A 23,692-nucleotide genomic window follows, 5' to 3' on the forward strand; every position below is an offset into this window, starting at 1 on the left:
CACTGCCCCATGGGCTCAGCACTAATCACAACAGCTTTCTGCAATACTCCCTAGGCCCCTTCTTTCCAGAGACAAGGCCTGATTTTTAGACCAGGCGTCTTTTGAAGCAGGCACAAAATATCAACAAGAATCCAAGCACCAGATCCCAGCCAAAGGGCATCCATTAGTCATGGCAGGGCTAGGAAGGAAGGGAAGGGCAGCTGGCCCCAAACTGTGGTGTCTGTGCTGCTGCAGTTACCACATCTCTCTGAAAGGATTGCCCAATCCTTGAAAAGGACACAGACATCCTTCAGATAATGGTTTAACTCGCACTGGTTTGTTTTTTCAACAGCGCCTCTAAACATAAGCTTCTCTTCTAAAAGCACTCTCCCTCCTCAAAGTTTCCAGCCTATTCTGGATAAAATATTTGGTGAGGCCTCCACCGACACAGCCACAGGAGACCTCACAGTTGGTAAAAGAAAGCAACCTCCCAAGAATGTGCGGGTACACCAGTTTAACAGATGAAGAACAAACACAGGGATGAACAAACATCAACTCTTCACATATATTCAGCTCCCTGAACACCTCCAAAGACACAGATTTTAATTCACTTCTCCAAATCGCAGAGCAGAGATCTGAATCTAGATTCCTGGATTCTAGAGCACCTCCCTAGCTTTATTGTTTTATTACAAGCTTCCCTCACTACAATTCAACAAGGGACCAGACTCTACTCCTGTTCATCCCGGTGGACTCTGCATCAACTCTGACAAAGTCCAGGGAGTTCTCTGGAAGTCAATCAGCACCATGGAGCCATCTCCAACCCTAATTACCAGCTACTCAAAACAGGTTACAAATAAACTTTAACGACTCAATCACTGCTTAACATAAAGAGCCAGCTACTTAAATGTGCACAAGCCAAGGAACTCGTAAATGAAAGAAAACAATTTGTCAAGTATCTTCCTGTTGAAAATAGACTGTGAACTGAAGAGAGATCCCCTTCTCTCACTGAGATGCCAATATTAGTCATGTGCTTCCCAGAAATGCTTTTTATCAACTACTAGCATTTGCTTTTCACTTTGCAATCCGTCACTACCATAAACAGGATGAATTTCTTCCTTATAAAACTGAGAAACTCATGATCCTGAGATCTGTTGGAAGGAGATATTTTAGAAAAGTGAAGTATATGAAATATCTGTTCCACCCTTTCCCATGTCACAATGGCAAGCAGCTGAAGACTGATTGGACAAGTATTTTCACAAGAAAATTATTTGGGTCAAATTTATAGATGAGATGAAGTCTCTACTAGATAGCACATTACTTTCGCCATATTTCTAGAGTATAATAACATGACAAAAAATAATCTACATAAATATTGAACTTGTTCCAAACTTTTTTGGTCATTTTGGGACGTGGCTCCTCCAGCACAATGCTGGACACCCTCTATCTCAATAATGTCAGCCTGACATTATTCCCTACATTTCCACATCCTCCTTCACAGGTCTAATCTCTGTTTTGTTAGAATTCATCTTAAATTCCAGTATACACTAGCTCATTTTGCAGTGACTGAGTTGCCTGTGATTGGAAATGGCCCTGAAGCAGAACTCTGCGTCTAAACACACATGACCTTTGAGAAATTTGTGTGTGGATTCCACCCAGTTTAACAGCTCAGCCCTATTCTTATCTGCAATGTAATCCCTCACAAGACTCCAGGAACACACTAGGATTGCAGATGTGCATCTCTGGTAAGAACTCCCCATGCATAACACAGTAGCCTGTAACTAAACCAGAGAGGAGTTGAGATTCTATTAAGATAGCTGTACCCAAAGTACCATATAAAGGAAAGGTTACCAGAGGTCCTGCATGGGGGAGGGAGAGCAGTGAGTCACCCTCAGCACGAGCAGAAGTGCTGAACCTCTGAAAAGCATTGCTAAGAGTCAGTGACAGCTCTTCCTCTCCACCACAGCACTTCTGAGAGAAGACAACTGAGCATTCAAGTGGCAAGACCAGCTCTCATTGTTGCAGCCTTGGGAAGCAAAGCTGAGAAGTTCTAGGTTTATTTTTTTTAAGCTAACATTTAAATTAAATGTTAATTTAATTGTTTAAATGAACATTTAAAATTTAAATTTTTAAGCAACATTTTTAAAATAACATTTCTTTTAATGCAGAATAATCAGCTGCCTGGATCATTCAGGACAAGTCAATGGTTGTTCATCAGCCCAAAGCAGAAACAATAAAGCATAACTACATTAAATACGGAGCATAACAGGCTACAGCTTTCCAATAACAATAGGAATCAAAAATTTGGAACTCATCCTTTGCAACTGATGTTCAGTGAGTTACAGAGCAATTTCAAAGCCAGAAGGTAAAAATTTCTAGATGTTTGAGCCTCCACCTCAGAGGTAAGAAACACTTATTATTTATTATAGGTACACTGGAAAAAAAATTGGCACCAAGGTAGTTCAAGCCAGCAGAATGAAAGGTGAAGGACATAGGATTTCATACTTAGAAACACACGTCAAGAACTGCTTTTCAAATACATCAAACTCTGATCTCACACACACTTAACTTTGGGCACAGTGACCTCACTGAAGGCAAAAAGACTTTACATAATTTCTAAATGTCAAATACATAGAAAATGTTTTAGAGAGCCCCTTAAAAATTTAAAGAACCAAGGTCTTTGCTATAAAAGTGCCTTCAGAATTGCATTTATTTTGGTAAAATCCCCATCATCAAAACAGATTTTAAAAAAATAAATCCTTCTTTTATCAGGGCCAAGTTCTGCATGATTCACAGTGACTAACACTGTGTCTTACCCTGTGAATAGACTCCTTTGTGCTCAAAGGCAGAAAGGGTGGTAAGAGGTAATAATCTCATACATGATAAATTCACACTTCCCCTCTATTACGAGCATATGCAGGACAAATTACTTGACTTCACCAGGCTACAAGAAAATTCTCAGAAAACAGGTGTACATGGCGTAAAGCAGAGAAAGGGAAAAAAAAAAAGGTTTGATTCCAGCAAAATGTTTATTGTCCTTATTTTCCTGTCTTTTTCTTCCTTCTTTGTTACCCTACAAGAAAATCCACTAGAGCCCAAACAATGGGCTTCATTTTGGGGAGCATAGTAAATATAGCAATGAAGGATTTACAAGGAGCTATTTTACTCAAAATAGAAAACTGTAAACCAACGTGTGAGGGAAGACTTTACCCAGAGAGTCTTTTCCCAACATTCCTTTCTCCCTTACAACATTCATCAATACAATCAAAAGATTTTTAGTAATCACATTGTCCTTGCTAAGGAAATTAATGTGCCAGTCTAAATCAGGCATCTCAACTTTTGAGCATAATCCTCTGCAACTCTTCTTTTTTTTTTCCGAGAGATTTCTCTGCTTCACCTGCAGGAAATTGCAGCCAAGGACACGAAGTCAAAGCCAGGCAGGACCATGGAGCTGTCAGGATCACTGTGCCCTCCCTTTTCAGAGCCTCCCCCACCTCATGCCCCGAGCAAAGGGTGCTAATTCTAAAAGTCTTGAGTACTTTCACAAGATGCAGCCCCTGGAATATCATCTGGGAGCCAGGGATTTATCCTCTTGAAGGTAGAGTTGGGTCAGATGACAGGACTGTTTAGATTACAAGATCTGTGGGGTGGGAGTTGTTCTTCTGTTACATAATTCAGAGTTAGACTGCAAAATCTGACTGAAAGTCCAAAGAAAGAAGATTTAAGATGCCATTTATCAATTATCACCTGGCAAGTCCTTGCACAACTCCTCTTTTTGCATTTTTTAAGTCAATCATAGTACTTCCCTGCTGTATAATGAAAGGAATATGTAATGTACAATGCTCTAACAATAGGTGTCAATCAGGAAAACTAACTAGGGAGAAATAGAGCACTCAAATAAAAAGAACTGTATCTGATAAGAAAGTATCTTTATTTCCAGAGAAACTAAAACGACCCTGTGGCCAGTTTTCATCTGAGACTACATTTTGCACAGATTCTTCTCCACAAACTGCAATGGAAATAATAGTGAGCTGCACTGAACTAGGCATGATTTTAAATAAATACTGGTCCTCACTTCTCACAAGGATCTGCAAATGCCCCTCACCTGTGTTGGTCACTTTAATCCAGATTTTTAAGGGGTTCTCTCAGAGGGTTTTGTTCAACTACTCAGCAAGAATTCCAGGGTATTTTTGTGGAGCAGTACAGCTGCCATGTTTTACAGTGAAGTGACCCTTTCAAATTAGATTTTACCAGAGCCCTCCCACATGGCAAAGAAGTGTGTATTTCCAATCCTCAAAAAAGTTAATAGATTTGTCAACAAAATAGATTTCAAAGAATTATTGGAGGTGTATTTCACAGGAACTCCAGCAATCATATTTATGCTCCAAAATGACATTTTGCAGCAACACACTCTATCTGTGAATTCCACTGCTCCCAGGAACAACTGTGCTCAGGAATGCACAATGGAGGCAGGAGATAGGTTCAAGATGTTTTGGAGCTGGCTGAATTACAGACAGATGTACATAACAGCAGGTCCAGTCAGAATGAATTAAAGCAGAAATGTACATAAGAAAATAGACAAAACCATATTGTTATAATTAACATACCTTGCAGTGACACCTGTGGCTTTCCAAGATAAGAAATCCGGAAGATCAAAGAAGTAGCCAACCTTCTCCCACGATTCTGGCAAGTTCTAATAAAAATATGTTTAGAAAGGCAGATATTAGAGGTCAGGCATGGTCATGCCCTTATTTTAATGCAATTAAAATACTGATATTTAGGTTAAAATGACAATTTTTTCAAACTCATTGCTCTGATCATCCAGTCAGCTCTTCTCTCTGATTCACTGCCTGGAGAGCTGAGCCTTTCCTCCAGCACAGACTGATCATAGACAAACAAAGTTCCCCATGAAGAGTTCATGGAGGCACAAGTTTCAGATCTGTAACCTGGGGTGTCTCTGTTCCCCATCAGCTGCTCAATGTCAGAGCAGTTTCAAAGCCAACAACTTTATCAAAAAACATTTGCCTGAAAAAAGTTCTATTTTCTAAAATAAGCCATTTAAGATTTAAAAATGCTTAAAATTTAAGATTTAAAATTTGGTATTTGTTAATTATAAGCATAGGAAGAAAACAAAGAGCTCTGTGAACACACAAACAAAGCTTGTAGATCTGAAAAGCCACATGACATTCCCAAACTCCTAAAAAACTCTTCTACCAAGACAGACCATTCACAAGGAGTTTCCACCACTGTTTTCCACCACAAGAGAGATGATAGTCCAGAAAAGGCTGGTCACACCACCTGGGCCAGGCTCTATTCCCTGTTTCCCTCTCCAAAGCTCAGTCTGATTTCAGCTGATGTTAGTACTGCATAGTCTCAAAACTACTTTTCCACAAACACAATCTCCACACCACTCACAGGTATCAGACCATGATGAATGGGAAGAAAGTTTTCCCAGGAGTAATGTATCCCAGTGAGATCACTGTCCTGCAAAGCAATCCCAATGGTCCCCTTTGACCCCACTACATTAAAATAAGAAGAGAATATCAAAACTACACAAAAGCCCACAAGGGTCACAAATTAAACTTCCAGGGGAAGAGAAAAGTGCTTGAAAAACTTCCACCAGCTTCTTAAATAATTAAAAAGTGCAAAGTTTTCTCACTTAAGATCAGCTCCTGCTCTAGAAACACAGTCCTTGCTGGGGTCTTTCTGGAACAGAAGTTAATTCCATGCAGTGTCAAGAATGTACAGGCTGAACTAAAGGAGAATATGATTCCATTTTAGAGAAATAATATTTGACTCTTGAAATTTGTGAGGGTGGTGATGCCTTGGCACAGGTTGCCCAGAGAAGTTGTAGCTGCCCCTGGATCCCTGGCAGTGTCCAAGGCCAAGCTGGACAGGGCTTGGAGCAGCCTGGGATAGTGAGAGGTGTCCCTGCCATGGCAGGGGGTTGGAATGAGATGAGCTTTAAGGTCTCTTCCAACCCAAATCATCCTGTGATTCTGTAACATAATTTAGACACTCTGTGATATCAAACCACAAGCCCAGAATTTGTTGAAATGGAATCAATGAATTCAAGAAACTAAGGTGCAACTGGGTAAGTACAGAAAGAAGCAAAATTTTGCTTAGTTTTGGGTCATGCCAAGAATCTGTCTTAAAACTTCTTGAGTTTAGACATTGAAAAGGTTCTAAAACTTACTGGATTTCTATTGAATTCAAAAAAGAAATGCTCTGATTACAATTTTTTAACATAAAACACACAACCTTTGGATGTCTGCTCCTGACCACTCAGGTTTAGCTCACCTCCCAGACATATGTGCTTGCTACTCACATCAAATTTAACTTCCTACATGAATGCCAAGGTGCTCCACAGTTTAGCCCAAAGATCATTCAGCCTGATTATTTTGATAATAAAAGCCATTATGTGTTGTTAACACACCTGAGAGCCTTCAAGAAGCAAAAGGAGTAATCTGATTGTTACTTTAATCAGAAAATAAACTGTTTTAAGAATAACTGTCCTCTTCAAATAAATCTGTTTCATCAAATACTCCTTGCATCCTTATTCTATTACTTCAAGAATTCCCAAAAGCCACATGTTAGTGACATTCAAAATACTTTGTTTCATGAACATCCAAATGATTCATTTTTTGCCATCTTGATGCTGTGTCATCACTAATTAGTACAGACAAAAAAAATCATAGCATGCCCTGATGCTTTTTCCAAACAAATTTAAAGTCTCCATGTTTTCAACACTCACAAGAAGTTAATTCAAATTTATTTTCACCCAGTCAGGAGTCTGTGACCACATTAAAAGGATTGTGGAAAAGATCCAGGAACGTTCCCAATGCTGTATTCACATCCTGCAACTCACTCTCCAAACTTACTTGCAAAGGAGCTCACTATTTTTCTGCTTTCCAGAGGTACTTATGGGGTGCCCTTTCTTCATCTCTCTCTCTGATTGCTTTGGGCTGCTTTAACAGCTACACCTCCACAGAATAACATTTTGACATTGTCATAGGTAATCCCAAATACTTGGGGTCAAAGAGGTTAAGAATTATGTAGTGCAATGTATTTTAATCTTCCTAGGCAAGAAGGGAAAATGAGAGATTCCTTAGTTGGACTGAAAATACATACATCTTTATCTAAATTACAGAAAACAAATGCACATTGTGAGAAAGGAAGAAAGGGAATTATGCACACACTCACAGGGATCTAAAAACTCATGTCCCATGCCCTACTCCAACTCAAAGCAAGGATTTACAACTTGGATCTCCCACACTTCACACTGGATGCCAAGCCATGTGATAGAGCTATTCCAGACACCCAAGATAGGCCATGAGCAGAAATTCCATCCTTGCCAGAATCATGGCTACAAACTGATCAATTCTGAAACAGCTTGCACTCCAACTGGTAAAAGATTAACTGGCTGAATTATCAGAGTCATGAACTAGGGCAGGGGGAGAGGAGGGGTTTGGAAAGTAAACTCTTGGAGTAAAGCTGCTGCTGAAGGGGGAGAAAACTGCCTGCAGCACCCAGACGCTGGTGCAGGCATCCTTAAATCCCTGAGGCATTCCGGGCGTGGCACCACAGGCAGGCAAGCACCAGAGCCCAGGCCAGAAAGGGCTGCAGAGGGACAGAGCAGGCACATGGAATCAGAGCTGGAGAAGCTGGAACAAGGCAGGGAGGACAGGACAGGGATCCATGTCCCACTGGACAGGAGAGGAGACACAGAGGGGACAGCTCAAGCAGGACATGCTCTGAGGTGCAGGTGCTTCAAATCTGCCGTCTGTGAGTGCTGTTTCTAAATGGCACTTCTGCCTGATCAGCAACTGCAGCTAAAAACCAGATTCAGTCTGAAGTACAACTTATGCATGTGTGTCTGCTCTGTGTATGGATTGTGATAACACAGAGTGTTGAAACATTTATAAACAATTCTAAACAAGAGTTCAGTTCCAAACTCAACAGCCTGGAGTCATTCTCATTTAACACAGAATTTATTATTCATTTTAATGGAAAAATATTCAGTCACATTCAACAAGACAAAAAGCCAGCTGCAAGGGCAGCAAGCAGTGAAGAAGACATGCATCAGCAAGGGAGCTGCTGCCAAGCTAATGCCACTGCATGCACTATCCTTCCCCCCACTGCCAGGGAAAGAGAGGTTTTAATTGTTTCTGCAAATGATCCCACTGCTAGCAGCAAGTCATGGGTGTGCAGAAGGAAGAAGGGTGATGGATCAAACAGCAGCTCTAACTGAGGATGTGAAGTGCAACATGCAGGAAGATCACTGACTGTCAGAAAAAAAAAAAAAACCTACTCATTGACTACTGATTTTAGCTATTAATGGCAGAGCAATGATATGCTAAACAGTCACTCCATGGTTTGGGATTTTTTTCCTAAAAGGAGGCTCTTCTTCGCTCTTAAACATGAAATTAAGAGCAGAGTTGTGAATACAGAATATAGAAGACTGCGCTTCATTTGGAGGCAGTTACCAAGCAAATACCTGCCCCCAGTCCAACATCCCCCACCCACTTAAAATAAACAATGAAGTTCAGCATCTCTGATTTAACAGGACTAGTAGTTTTTAGAAATAGCTGGTATATAATGTCATTAGTATGAGGAAAACATAACATGCATCTTTTCGTTTTGGCACAAGCTACAATAACATTTTCAGCCAAAATTAGTAAACAACATTTTTTTCCTTCTGCTATCTCTAGGGAAAAAAATACTAACAGGCTAATTCTGTAGCTGGGCAACTCTTCCCTGCAGCTCTTGCATTACTGTGTTTGAGCTGTTTTCTCACTGCTCTAACAGTGGTTTGCCACAGCATCAATATATGTACAGTTGTCTTGTACTGACAAACTCCTGCAGCAAAATAATTCCCAAGTGAAGGAGTTATGTACTCAGATTTTCAGCTCACATGCAGGCATCTACCTCCCAGAACTCCCTACACACTCAGTCAGGCAGTGAACATCCAAATTTTTTAGCCAAAGTCACCAAAATTACAGAACCCACTTAATAAACTGCACAAAAACATACCAGCAACTACAGAAGTAAAAAACTATTGCAATAATGTTTTGTAAGAAAATTGTAAAGAAAAAATCTAAGTAAATAACAGCAAAATGAGTGAATTTAATTGGTTATTTTAAAAGAAGCAGTAACCAGGAATTACTTTCCTTTTTAGTGAAGGTTATATTCAAATTTACCTTAGTGGCTTCAGGAAGACTTTGTCAGAACAACCTTTCAGCTAGTTGCTAAATATTTGTCAAAGGATTCTTTGTTCCACCTTCATTTACAGTTGATGTTCTCAATTCATGTGACCACATGTCAAAAGTCAAACATGACTGCATCCACAGAAGCCAGCTTTATAAAAAAACATGTATCTGTTTGGTTTTGCATTTAACACTGGACTCTATCACCACACATGACCCACACAGACAAAAAAATACAATGCTGCTCCTACGTGAGCCACAGATGTTCACACTTTAACCAGAGTGCCCCACAGGCCTCACAGGAGCTGCATTCAGCTGATCATTTACTGCCAACAGCTCTGCCCAACACACAAACTCCACTTGCAGGGATGGCTTTGCCATAGGAACACCTATCTGCAATCACAAGCAAGACCAACCAATTAATTTCATGGATGATAACTAAGAGGTACCAGAGGGTAAAATGATTCAGCCCCAATCAAATTGGACTGAATGTAAGCGAATACAAATCAAAGAGAAGACCTCAAAAAGCCTATAATGGCCTTAAAAATTTGGGTTTTTAATTCAAACTCAACACGGAATGGAGATGAAGAGCTGGAAGAGGAGAATACACCCTGCAGCCTCCAGTCACATCTCTATGCTCTGTAGGGAAATGAAATGTTAAAGAGAAAACATTATATGGAAAAAGAAAGTCAAAAAGAAGCAGATGAGAGTAACTTGTGACTTGAAAGAAAACCTGCAGCAACCCTCCACAAATAAACACAAGGGGAGAGGAAGAAGAAAGCCACAAGAGATAAGGACCAGTATTTACTTCTTGTACAGTGGTGTCAGCTCATTCCTCTCACTGAGTGAGGTCATCTGCAGCTTCAATTCCACGAACAAGGTGATGGAAATGGAAAAGCACAGTTAGGTCATTATTGAATCCCAGACTGGTTTGGGTTGGAAGGGATCTCAAAGCTCATCCAGTGCCACCCCCTGCCATGGACAGGGGCACCTTCCACTATCCCAGGCTGCTCCAAGCCGCTCCTGGCCTTGGACATTTTCAGGGATGGGGCAACCATAGCTCCGTTGGGCAACCTGTGCCACAGCCTCACCACCCTCACAGGGAAGAATTTCGTCCCATCTAACCCTGCCCTCTGTGAGTGTGAAACCATTACCCCTTGTCCTGTCACTCCAGACCTTTGTCCAAAGTCCCTTTCCAACTGCCTTGTAAGTCACCTTCATCCTTTCTCCTTGCTCTTCCTTACTTCCAACCAATTCACAGTAAATTTGCAAAGTCGCATTCTTTAGAAATACTTTTGATTGCTTAGTTGAAAATTCTTCAAGCCACAGAAATTCCACTTCTTTCTTTGAGCGACACCCTAATCACTCACAACTTACCAGCACTGCTGGTCAGACCCATGTCAGACCCTTCCTCACAGAGATCAGGTTTGCAAACACTGTTGTTAGGAGAACCCAGGGCAAAACATGGGACAAGAGTTTCTCCTAAAGTGGCCTTCCAGACCCAGGTCAGCATCATGGAAAAGGAGAGGGAGGATTTGGTAACAATGTACACACAATTAACTTCTCAGTGTAACAACAGACCAACCATCATTTAGTATCAGTACTTTAAATAACACTTCCAAAGGTGCACCTAGTAATCTCCTAAATTTATCTTTTATTTATCTTTATTATTTAACTTCTATTTTATTATTTCACTTCAGACATATAGCAGTACTTTTCCCTACTGCACTCTCTCTGCAAAACCCATATGAATGCAAGCAGCTGTGGAATGTGCACAGCTCCAATCCCAGGCAAAGATGTACAGAGGGGAAACAGCAAAAACATTTACTAGCAGAAACATTAAATTCCTGGGGAGTTCAAAATAAGGTCCAGAGAATTCAAAGCAAAAATCAACAGTGATCCTTCATATATTAGGGTGCACAAACTGACCTGGAGCATGACTGTGCAACGTGTCTGGCTGTGGGTTTTGTTCTGCTTTGTTTTCTTTACAAACATCCCTGTTTTGAATGTGTTGTAGCCATGTCAAGCCTTCTGATCAAGAACTTTCCAGAAACATGATGCCAACCAAAGGAACAAAGGCTCAAAGTAGATTCTGGATACACCTTGGTTTAGCCAGATTTGACTATGGTCAGACACATGTGCCCAGTGTGCCCAATCCACTGTTTTTGTCTTAACTTCCTGGAATGCTGTCAGGTATATGATAACATTAGGGAGGAATATTGAGAAAGGAATAAGGAAGGAAAGGGAAAAGAAAAACTCATCTCACTGCACTCAATAGTCAAGAAAGCTGGAGAGACCAAAGCCATGATCACAGCCAGTCTCAGTGTGGGGAACACTGTAAAATTTTCCCAGGCAGTAATGAGATCAAACCAGGTACAGTGCACTCATTTTCTGAACACCAGTTAGCATAATTAAGTAGAAGCATAATGGGAATTTCAGTTTCAACTTTGAAAAACCCTCAGATAGTTGAAAAAGATAGAATAAAATGAAAATATGTCTTTCTACCTGCTAATCTTGCAATTCTCCCATGTGATTTGAAAATTAAGCTTCCTTTTTACCAGCTTGTGCATTATCACTAGCTTAAGAGATAATCCTGTAGTCAGAATATAAAGTATATTTTCCCTGTGGTATATGAGCTAGACCAAAATCTCACTATGCCACTGAGAAATACACTTAACACAGAAAATAAAGATAATACAACTCAAAAAACAAGAAGAACACATTAAATACCATTCTGTAAGTATTTTTCCTGACCATACCTGTAATACCTGTGTCAGAGCCTATTGATATATAAAATATTGATAACAAAGAATCTGAAGACACTTAAATAATTTATATTTGTAGCCCAGTTCAAGACAGTCCACTGAGAAACATCAGATGTGCAAACTGCTGTTGTAGGTTTCATCTGAACAACCTGACATTCGAAGTTATTGTAAGGTTGCCTTTCTTGGCAAAAAGTGAGGACACTTGCATTACATGAGGCTGAGTTTGAGCTGTCAGAGGCCAAAGTGACCCTTTGCTGACAGCTCTGATGTCAGGTAAACCATGGATGCATTACTGTGTCTGGTACTGAAAATAAACCCTCCCTCTGCATCTAATTCCCTTCCCCCTCCTGCTTTGCAAGGAGTACAGAAGCTGTAAAAGCACTCAATCCCTCACCCCTCCAGAGCTGAAAGGTTTAACCAAATCTCAGCAGATTACAGCCCTCTGCAGGATAACTGATCCTGCTCCTGAGCAGCTGAGGTGCTGCTGTGGGTGCTGAGGTGCCCGAGCTAAGCAGGACAAGCTTAAGCAGTTTAATGGTGAGTCATGGCCAGAGCACTGAGGAATTGTGAGTGGGCAGCTCAGCAGGCAGACACTGAGGTGAAAAACCCTCTCTTAAGGACAATAATCTACTTAGCTGGTGTGTCAGGAGCTGAAAATGGACATGTGAACAAGCCCTGTTCTGTACCACCCTTCTGCCAGGAAATCCCTGCTGCTGGCTGGCACCTGGGGTCAGGAGAATCCTGTGTCCCACCCACGGCTCATGGAGGGAACAAGCCCTGCAATGGTCTCCCCTTTACGCCACAGCAATCATGCACAGGGCTTTGAGGTCACAGCAGGCTCACACCTGCATGTGACCACATTTGGTCACCCCATAATTCTGGATTTCCTGAGCAGTCAGGTACTGATATCCCAGACCTTGCAATATAAAAATGCTTTAAATGCAAAGGATTCATTTAATGTTTTTACAGCTTACATTTTATTATTTATAAAATGACTGATGTATGATACTCATAGCTCAAGAAGGGAAGAACTAGTAGATGGATATTCATATTTCATTATCAACATTCATTACCCTCTATTATCATTAATCTGTCATACCTGCTTCTACCAGTTAATTCATTTGACTTTCCCCAATCTGTACCTTGTTACAATCTCATGTCTGATGTCTGTAAGGACAGGAGAATTTGGCTGCTTGAAACTGGCAGCAAGTAATTTACATTTGGGCTTTGTTAAAATGACAGTGAGCATCATTGAGGCCAAATGTAAACAGCCAGGCTGGAGGAGGTTACAAAAATTTCAAGTGGCAAGTGTCTCTCCTTTTATCTGACAGTTGTTATTAGGAGGCCATACTTCATTGTAACACACCAAATTTAAACACAGGAGACAGAGGCAGAGGTACACATTACACACAGGGCACCTTCCCTCTACACATGGTTTATTCCAACTGATGGGACAGAATTGAACTGAAGCTGGAAGTGGAGAGTTCCTCTACCAGCAGCCAAGGCCATCACACCCTGCACTGCTGGATGCCTCAAAGGCCCTCCTCTGGCACTCCAGACTCCAGCTGAAGTAGGAAACACATCTCCATAACTAAATCCTAGGATACTTCATTTATTATCTGTACCTCTATTTGCATGTATATCTAATCTTAGATAAGGAAGGCATATGGAATGTTTCTCACAGGGAACACTCCAATAAAATCAAACATATTTCTACAAAACTGAGAGGAAGAAAGAATCTTAAAAGGTTTAAATCACAACTTTAGCTGACCTTACTCTGCACACACCTTGGCGTTCACCACTAAGACTGAAGGCTTTTGTTTTAGAAATCTCATTCTCAGGAATTAACAAGGGCACTAATCACTAGTAAAAATGCACCAGAGTGTTAAATGTACTCACTTCCTTTATCCAGAGCAATTTAGGAGGCTGCATTTCCACAGACATGGCTCCCCCCACATAGCTCAGAACCCTGTGCTGGGTGGCATTGATGCGCTTGACTTGGCTGGCTGCACGATGGTCCATCCACATGATCACATTCCTATGGCTCTGTCCTTGGGGGAAACAGGAAAAGAGTTCTCTTAGCTCAGTTTTAACCCCAGCTCAGCACTGCAAGTTACTAGGCTCTAAACTGCTTCACACTTTCACTTCTACACTGAAAACTCAAATTCTACTCATGTTAATAATTCACAGCAGATATCTAAATATAAAATTTTAGCCTTCTGACCCAACTTTAGCACATGTTGGGCACTGAGAATGCTGACTGAAACCAATCAGGCTTGTGAGCATCCAAGAACTGTGAAACACCATGTTCTCTTGTATTTCATTCAAAGAACCCAAACTTCCTAACAAGATCACATATTTAGTTAAAAATATAAAGGAACATTCTTTTGACCAAAAACTAAAAATGTGACAAAATCTGAACAATTATGTTGTGAATTGAAATTAACTCAATCAGCTACAGGGATTCTCTCTCCTCCTCTATGGTTATGAGAAGAACCACCCTAATTCCTTTCCAAAATACTGTTTCAAAGGGGATAATTTGCTGAAATGCTTTTATTTTGGATGTGCAAGGAAAAAGCATTTGGCAAGTCTGCAGCACACACAATGAGAACAAGAAGCAAAGAACATTTTATAGAAATTAACCTCCAGAGGACCTGCCAGCGAGAGGGAACAGTAATCCAGGTGACAATGCAGATTCCTCTCTGGCTAAGTACACTGCACACTCCACAGCACAACACATTTCTAAAATGGATTGAAATACAGCTCAAAACTGTGAAACTGCCTGAAACACCACCACTGCAAGGCTCTTCACAGCATCACAGTATTGAGTGAATTCTTGCCTTGTTGTTTAGCACCACCACTGTGTAAACTCAAAGTTCTTGGGAATATCAGAACACAGAAAATGAGAACTGAATTTGACTCATTAGACCCAAAATAGCCTCAGACATCATTAGGCATTGAATAGATTGTAAGAGACTCTCAAACTGAAAAATAAATAAAACTATCTAAATTTAGAAAAGGACATTTTGGGGGCAAAGCTGGGTTTTGAGAAGGATAAGAGATGACAAACACATCTGAGAACAGAAAGGGAACATACGCAGAATTATGATTATGTCTCAGTAACTACTGATCTAGCACACACCTAATCTTAAATGGGATTCACTGGGTAAAAGAACTGCAGCACAGACTTTCTGGAAGTCTTCTGAATGATCTACCCAAAAAGAAATAAGACCCCCCAGATTTTTAGAAAAAGGTCACAGACTGTTTCTGAAGTTTAGCGCTGTCCTAGACAAAGACTGAACACCAATGTAATAAAATACACAAACTGAACTTCTTGCCTGCAGCTCCATGACAGAGCAAGCAGCTAGACTACACTAACATGAACATTTTTAACATTCCTTTAGCCAGTGTGGATGGGCATTTATATACACTATAAAAGCCATGATCACTACAGTCTGAAGGAGAAGAAAACATGCCGAAAAGAAAAATTAGTGTAGATTTTCCTAAGAAGCAATTTCTCAGAGCCAAGATGAATGAATGTGATCTTAGGATGCCAAATATTTAACCAAACAGCAAGTAATTCTCATCTTAGATTTAATTTTGCAGTAAAATTAAAACAGTAAAACCAAGGGGAAAAAATCCACTCATAAAAAAGAGTTTGTGTCATCTCCATCTCCAAGAGTCAGCCCCACCACTTGGCATTTGGAGGACATGGGAAGTTCCCTCCCGCCAGTGGTAAAACTCACACAGTAACATCATGTTTTGTGTGCAGCCCCACCTTCACAGTTGACTGCCAAAGGCTGGAACTGTTTATCCACCACAACAAGGGAACAGGTAGCATCAAACCCAAGCCCTCTGATTTGGCTGGCATCCACTCCACGGACAACTTCCTGAAAATACACAAAACACACAGAAACACAAATATATCCATGCATGTGCAAGTGCCATGTGAACTAGGAAGTACACAAAAAGAGTTACAAGTTAGCTCAAATGCTGAAATTTCCTAAATTCAGTATTCTTTAAAACTTCCAATCATAAACACATCAAATTACCAGAAATTCTTTGTGTCTCAAATCCGAATTCAGAGGTCTTTATCCACAGTCCTGGATAAAAGCAGGGAGCACAAAAATATCAGTAAATAAAGGTAGCAGAAAACCTGCAATGTTAATTTTATCTCTTTTCTAAAGCTTGGAGCTGAGCTGGATGTGAAACATAGATCAGGATTAGGACCAAGTGTTTCCATCAGTTACCTCACTGACTTCCTGCCTGTGGAAGGAAACAATCTTCCAGAATTGCTTTGGTAATATTGTGTTTGTTTTGCAATTCTGAAGGGTCCCAAAACTAAAGTTGGTCAAAACCTGTAGCCATGATAACACCTCTGCAATGCACACCTTTACTCAGCTACCAAGAGTGTGAATAGCACACTTTTTGGAATGTTTAAAAAAAAAAAAACAAACCCAAACCATTGCCCCAAAATGCCTGAACTTCATGGCTTCCAGCAGCATTGGAAAAAAAAACACAACACCCACAAGGATTAAGTGCTAAATGAGGTTGCAAGACACCTAAAATGTAGCATGGTAATAAATTGCCACTTCTCAGCAACAATAAAAATATCATTATTTTAATTAGTACTATAAGGAAAGACTTTCAGTAGACTTGCACAGTGCCAGTCTCTTATTGGCTCTGTAAAACTGCAGTTTCTGAGACCATTTTATTGCTTAAATATAAGAGATTGCATTTAAAGAGGTCAAGAGCAAGAACAAAGCCACTCATACAGAGAAAAATCAAATAAGCAGAGGAAGACTTGCTCTGCTTTAATGTCAAGCAATGTTCTTCCCTATCATTCCTGTCACTCCCTTCTTTTCCTTCTATCCACTCACCTCCCCTTCTCCATCTCAGGACATTTCTGCAGAGCCAAGCTCATTAATGTTTGAAAAGGCTGATCAATAACAAGACAATGGGTGAACAGTCCATCTGCAAATTACCAAGCTTATCATGAATATTTAAAAAGCCAACCTTAGAACATGCAGCAGGCAGGGGCTGTAGTGAGGAGGATGAAATGGCCTCTGTGTGCACTGCAAGCAAGGTCTCTAATTTACCTTTATCTCCAGCATGTACAGGCAGAGCCCTGGATCAGAGGGTACAAATTTTCCCCTGTAGTACAGTCTATTTCAATCTGGTTTTATGCTCATACTATCCACTGACATTGTTTATTTATTTTGGTCTTATAATACTGGATCCTCTTATAATGGGGATAACAAGTGTTACTTTAGGGGCCATATCCACAAACCAGATTACAATCTCTCTACAATAAATTCTCCTTTATGACTCCAGAGCAGCCCAATGCACATCTCTAGATATATGCACTGCCGGGTTCTGAGCAACCTTGACTCCTCCAAGAATTGTCTCGTGGGTAGAGCATACACCAGCTAAACAAAGCTCACAGATGTGAGACCTGGAGGCAGTGGCTAAATCCTCCCTCTGCAGTAACAGCACAAAGAAAGGTCTTTCATTCTATTTGCAGCTGTAGCATGAGTTTTTTCACTCTGGCCTTCAACTCCTCACTAGTAAAACAGACATTTGTGAGGCTGCATCAGCCTCAAGGTGCTTTCAGTGCAAAGGGTGGTCACAAATCACACAGCATGAACAGACCAGAGTGGAAGTGACAGGCACAGGGACCACAGACTGTGAACATTCAAAACTTCCAGAGCCATCTGCAACACAAATCCTTCATTTTGTCCTTGCCCACCTTTGTGACAGAGCAGCAGGCAGCCCAGATGTCTGCAGAGGATTGTTCATAGTGGTCTGGCCGGGGCTCCCAAACCTGGATGGGTTGTTCTGCGTGTGCCACCACCATCCCAGCGCCGTCCACCAGCGCCGCGCGAACGCTGGCTGAGCCCACGTCAACTCCAATGTAGTATTTCACTGCTGTATGCTTCTCACTGGGCATTTTTAATAAAACCTGTTGAAGGGAAAGGAAAAAAAAGGGGTTAAAAGCAGATAAAATGACTGATGGAAAAAGTGCCAAGAGCTGCTGCCTCCCATCAAGCCAAACATCCCACCTGCAGTGTGATGCTGGTAATTATAAAGTAACTACATGACAATCGGTTACATGTTACCCAGAGGAAAAAAAGAACAAAGAAAAAGAACAAAAAAGAAAAAAGAATAAAGTTAAGTTTCCAAGAGCTCTCCATCACCAATTCACACCACTTTTAAGACTCAGAAAATAATTTTCTGAAAATGTGTTGAGCCATGAGAGCATGGTGTGAAAACTCTGCCTACTCTGACATCCTACAAGAACAAAGTGAGGTTAAGTTAATTGATTTAATTATTCACAATGAGTTGCTTATTTCACTATATTAAGTTTAACTATTTGACATTTAATACAGTGACAAATTCACTGTTCTTAATTTCTCACGGTTTCTTAATTAATAGTTAACATTTACATTTTAATCAAGCTGTGAGAATGCTAAGTAAGAGCTGATAGAATAATTTGAAACGTCAGACAAGTACCCTGTTTAGTGCTTGTACGAACCTTTTACATCTCTGAAACACACGAAACTCAGCTGACACACAGCTTCTGATATTCAGAAAATGAATGGATAAATTGGCATTTAAAACACATGGTATTTAAAGAGCATCAAAATGGCTCTACTTAAAAACAGTCCACTTCTCCCAAAGAAGTAACCTGGATAATATCTGGATATGGCAGCTGGGGTGGTTAGAGGGAGGAATATAAGCAGAGGGGGGAAGATTTGGAAAGCCTTGATTAACAGAATATGATTATTCACATTTCAAATTATTATTTTTTTTAATAATAACATTGAGTACAGGTCAAGATCTACTGCCATAATGTAGGTGTCTTTCACATCCATGGCTGGCTTGTAACCACTGCTGCTGCTAGATATCACAAATCTACAATCATTGAGGGTTAGAGGCAGCAGGTGAAATAGAGAAGAAAACAAGAAGCCCCCTATCTCAGAAAATTCCAATTCTGGATAATAATTAATTCAGACAAAGTTTAATTTGCACTGAAAATGGCATAAAACACCACCTTGGCTGAAGAAACTGAGACTTCTGTTTCTCCCACTCCTTAAGCAGCTCATGGAAATGTGGTCAGTCAGTGGAAATCTGCTATCACACAATCATTCTTCCCTATTTCAATCTGGCACTTCATGCCCAGACCCCACTGCTGGGTCCAGGACCCATGGTTTTGTTCTTTGCTGGGCCAGCATGAGGGAGTTCTGTCCCTGGTACAGACCAAAGCTGTCACCACACCACATTCTGCTCACACCCTGCAGGGTCACTGGAGTAGCTGCACAGATCACCAGCTTGTAATAATGTCAGAAAGCAGAAAAACCTCCAAGCTATAGAGCATATTGTGGTCCTGCTGGAAACCCTGCCTGCTGCCTCCCAGCATGCTGGTTCTGCCCAGCAGATTAGGTGCAACACACACTAATCTCCTTAAGCAAGGTCATGTGTCCAAGCGATGAGCAATCTGCTAAAAATAATGGTGTGCCATGAGTCTAACACCTAGGAATATTGGCAAGAAGGCCTGCTTTATTTTCTTGGCCCTGGCTCTGTGACCTGGTCAGAGGAACAAAAGCCAATCCCTCTGCCAGAGAAGACAACTCTGCTGCTAGGGGTGATTAATACTGCATCTGTCACCTGGGGGGTGACAGCACTCAGCTTCTCCCTCTTAGCCCTCAGCTGGAAAAGCAGTTTTAAGACATTCTTTTCAACATGGTATTTACTTCTTAATTTTGCACTCCACCTCCCCAAAGTTCCAAAGGCTGGCTGCAGGTGCTGCAAGATCCTTGTGAGAAATTTTACTACAAAGGCATTGCATAATACTGTTCCTGATACTATCTCACAAATTTCCCTGTTTTTCCTCTATTTCGGTTCTGCCTTTAGCTGCTGACTCATAAAAAGTTGAGAATAAACCACTAGCTGCAAAACAGATTCTTTTATTTAAACATAGGCAAATCCTTCTTACTTGCTCTTCACTAAATACAAATAGCAAAAGGAGTATTTTATATCCTACCTCCTGCTCACACACACAATATTACTCCAAATTTCTCTTCCTTGTATGGCAGCCTTGATTTTAGCTCATTAATGTGTTTTTGCTACTTAGAGAACAAGCTTAGCAGATGTTAGAGAATTAAGCTCACAGTACCTCCTACTCAGCACTTGAAATTATGGCTTTGCATTGGATTCTTCCCACAAACATTTGAAACCTGGAACCCAATCTGCCCATGTAATGTTTACTTTCCTTTTTTTTCCTTACTAAGCAACCAGGATGTGCCTGTGTGAGTGACTGGGCAGGAAGCAGAGTTTGTTTATGTGCTTGAGCAGTGCATATCAGCCTTTGCACATCCACCAGTTTATTGCTGTCAATCAGTGGGAACAGGAAAAAGTGACAGTACAAAGCCAAGAACCCCAAACTAACTGGTCTCTTTCTGAATAAAGCTCACCTAGATTCATAAAGCAGCAAGATTTACTCAATATCTCATGAAGAAAAAGCTAAAAGTAAATATGAATCCTTTTTCAAGAACAGCAAGCACTAAGTTACAGAGGCTTTTCAAAGTAAAGTGTCTCTGCAACAGGATCTGATCTGCTTGCAAAAACATAATTTGATGCCAAGGGTTTTTTTGGAATACCAAACACTTGGTATGCCACCTACTTATCAACCCCATCCACAAAAAGCACTGTCATCTCTAGGTCATAAATGTCAGCAATTATGGACTCTGCCCAAGGGTATTTCTTGAGAACCTAAGAACTCAGCAGAGAAGTTGGTGGAAAATATTTAGCCGAAGTACAGTGATAAGAATTTTAAAAAAGAATGTTGTCATTCTGTTTTGTTTCTAGAAGATTTCTTTGGTACAAAAGGAAGCTCCAAATCAGAGCTGAAGGAACTCTTTAATGGATTTCGGGGGTAGCAGAAGGTCCCTGCACAAGCTTGTTGCTTTAGAATTTGGACACCAACATTCATTGCCATGTGAAAAGAAAATTGTTGTGCAAATAAAACATTGGTTTGGCTTTTTTTATCTGCTGGATTCTTTGCTTCTGCTGGCAATAAAATCATGAGGAAAACTGAACCAGAAAAATGACTGAAATAAAATGTCCTTAAAGTCCTGTCAGACAGGTCAGTCAATCAAGCACAATATTCCTAACATGACACCAAAAGATTTTATGCATGGATGATGCATGTTCATGGACTCCCAAGGGATGGAAGGCAGTGGAGATAGAACCTTCTAAATCCCTGAAGTATCTAAACTCAGGAAGCCTGGCTCCTTGCAGCAAGAAAAAAGGCCTCCTTCAATACAGCCTTGTCTGTCCACTGCAGAATTCAAGCCTCATATTTTCAACTTATTATTTGAATTTGCAAACAGAAGGAGAGGGGCAGAGGAAAAAAGTAAACTTAAAAGACATGTCCAGCTTGACTGTGTTAATCCATGACTGTAACTGCTAAGTCAGGACAAGAAGCCAAAATTCCCTCCAAGCACTAAACCAGCAATGGCCTCTTTCTCTGCAAATCACAGCAGGGACAGAATGGCTTTTCAAACAAGCATTTATGATCAAAAGGCTACAGCATATCATAAATATTTATATGGCCCATTAAATAATAGTCTGTATAAATATTATTCAAAATGTGCAAGCTGGAAACCACAGACTTCCCAGTTTATCCTTGTACAAATGTGTTCGTTTTCCCACATAAGCAATGAAGAAAGAAAAAGGAGGGGTGAAACTCAGTTGCAAAAATATTTTAAAAAAAAATCCTTAACATTATTTACTTTAATTTAAAAGGAATGAGTAAGTAACCAGATGAGTTTTTCATGAGCACTGTTAGACTTGTCTGTCCCACTTTACCTCACTATTACCGAGCTGCCAGGACGTACCTTTCTGTTAAAGCCAGGGTGCAGGAGGGGCTACACTCACATCAACATAGGCCCAAGCTCAGCACAAGCTTTCAGCAGCTGCAATTTAGACTTCGTGGTGCTGTGTGCTTAAACACAAAGAATTAGGAAGGACTGGCATGTCTGTTTTAAACTTTGATCTTTGGAACGCTGTGGGCTGCCCAGACCCGGTGATTGTGGATAAACAGAGTGTTTTTAGTAGTGCAGCTGTGCTTTTCTATGGGTTACCAAGAAAAAGATTAACAGGCTCAAATTAGGCTTCATAAGCTTCGTGTGAAAAGATCTAAATATGCTAAAGAAAAGCTGCTTTTCAATTGTAGAAAGGACATTAACCAAAACAAGCCCTTTTGACATTATCTAGAAATTCAGCACTTTGTCAGCTTGCTAGAGTTAAGTAACCAATACAAGTGGTGGTGGTAGAGTGGCAGGATCTCCTTGAAGACAGTGAACTCCCTTTGCTCTTCCAGCTTCTGTAATTCCTGTTTGGATGTGGAAAGAGAAAGAAGGCACATGTCTGTGTGGGAGAGCAGGAGCAGATGGGGAATTCTAACACTGCGGTGAAGGGCAGTACTAATATAGAAAATATCCTTAAATGCCCAAGGGAGTGTGCTATAACTATCAACAAGCATTTATTTGTCAGCTACCCCACAGCCAACAAAACAAACACAAGGAACAAAAGCACACCTCACCTCTCCTTCTCCCTTCCCCAACAGAAACACGTACATGCAAGATCTCTGTCTTAGGAATGTGAGGACTGTGCTAACAGTAAAAAAACTGGAATAAATAAAAATGGAGCTGGGGAAAATATGCTTCTTCACTGAAAACCAAACACCTCTAGATTCTTTCATCAATTCTCTGGTACATTCTGTGAAGTTTTCTTACATCTTACAAGGAAAAACAGCTTAAAATAATGAAAGATTTCAGTAGTAGGATAAAATCCTAAATCCAGTCCTATAATATTTAGATCATTCCATCAAAACCTTCCTAACTGTCCCCCTAACATTGTAATGCAATCTCAATAAATCTCAGCATAGGCAAGACTGATAATATTCTACTATTTTCTAGTATCTCCTTTTCTCTCTATAAATAATTCACTATGTACTAATTTGCTGTAATGTCTCTGCAGATCTTTTTTCTTCCTCTTGCTTTCAGTGTCCAAGACAAAGTCATTACTTCATTGCTGCCCTCTGCCCTCTAATTCTATCTTTTGGATTTTAAATACTTTCAGGCCAAACTACTTCCACCTGCTCTGATTTAAAAAAAGGCACGTTCGGGTTTATCCTGGTATAACCAGGAAGGGAGAAATGAAAATTACTAAATTATTCTAAGAAATTAGATCCAAAAATTATTTATTTTCAGGTTCTACTGCCTACATAGTTATCTCACTCGGGAACAGCAGAAGGATATCAGCATGACCAGTGTCAGTAAATACCAAGCTTGTACATGTACAGCAGAGTTGGTTTTCTCTATATTCTGCTTGAGAAGAGTTTATACTAAACAGAAGAATTATTTGCTCTCCTTCCAGTTCCTGTCTTCAGCTCACACAGGCAGACACAGCCTGTGGTACTGATGATCAAATAGAAGCAATGGCATTCTGGCCCCTGATTAAAGAGCAGAGCTTGGCTGTGCTGGGTCAGATGAAAGGTCCAATTAGTCCAGGATCCTCAACAAACAGCAGAAGCCGTAAGAAAAGCATATGCCTGCCCTTTTCATCCAGCAGTACTTCCCCAGGACACCTTTCCTCCTGCTATCTATAGTAAAGGCACTTCCTGAGCCAGAAATTTTATCTTTAGGATTAGCAGACCTTGAAGGCTTTTTCCTCTCTAAA

The 23,692-nt window shown here is 40.5% G+C and overlaps 1 protein-coding gene across 3 annotated transcripts in view; it reads right to left on the minus strand.

Moving 5' to 3' along the window:
* Window positions 1-23,692, minus strand: part of FGGY (FGGY carbohydrate kinase domain containing) — a 126,691-nt gene that overhangs the window by 98,341 nt on the left and 4,658 nt on the right. The window contains exons 2-6 of one of the 3 annotated variants that reach the window (XM_030953402.1): window positions 21,847-21,953; window positions 17,697-17,909; window positions 15,726-15,837; window positions 13,847-13,998; window positions 4,584-4,669 (exon numbers count right to left, since the gene is read on the minus strand). The exons of 1 other annotated variant lie outside the window; for it this stretch is intronic. In XM_030953402.1, coding sequence (XP_030809262.1) covers window positions 4,584-4,669; window positions 13,847-13,998; window positions 15,726-15,837; window positions 17,697-17,897 — 551 coding nt within the window. In that variant the 5' untranslated portion in view covers window positions 17,898-17,909; window positions 21,847-21,953. The remainder of the gene's footprint in view (window positions 1-4,583; window positions 4,670-13,846; window positions 13,999-15,725; window positions 15,838-17,696; window positions 17,910-21,846; window positions 21,954-23,692) is intronic. One more of the 3 variants, XM_030953401.1, reaches the window with a different exon arrangement.

This window comes from Camarhynchus parvulus, chromosome 8 (assembly GCF_901933205.1).
Source record: "Camarhynchus parvulus chromosome 8, STF_HiC, whole genome shotgun sequence".
Classification (NCBI taxonomy): domain Eukaryota; kingdom Metazoa; phylum Chordata; class Aves; order Passeriformes; family Thraupidae; genus Camarhynchus; species Camarhynchus parvulus.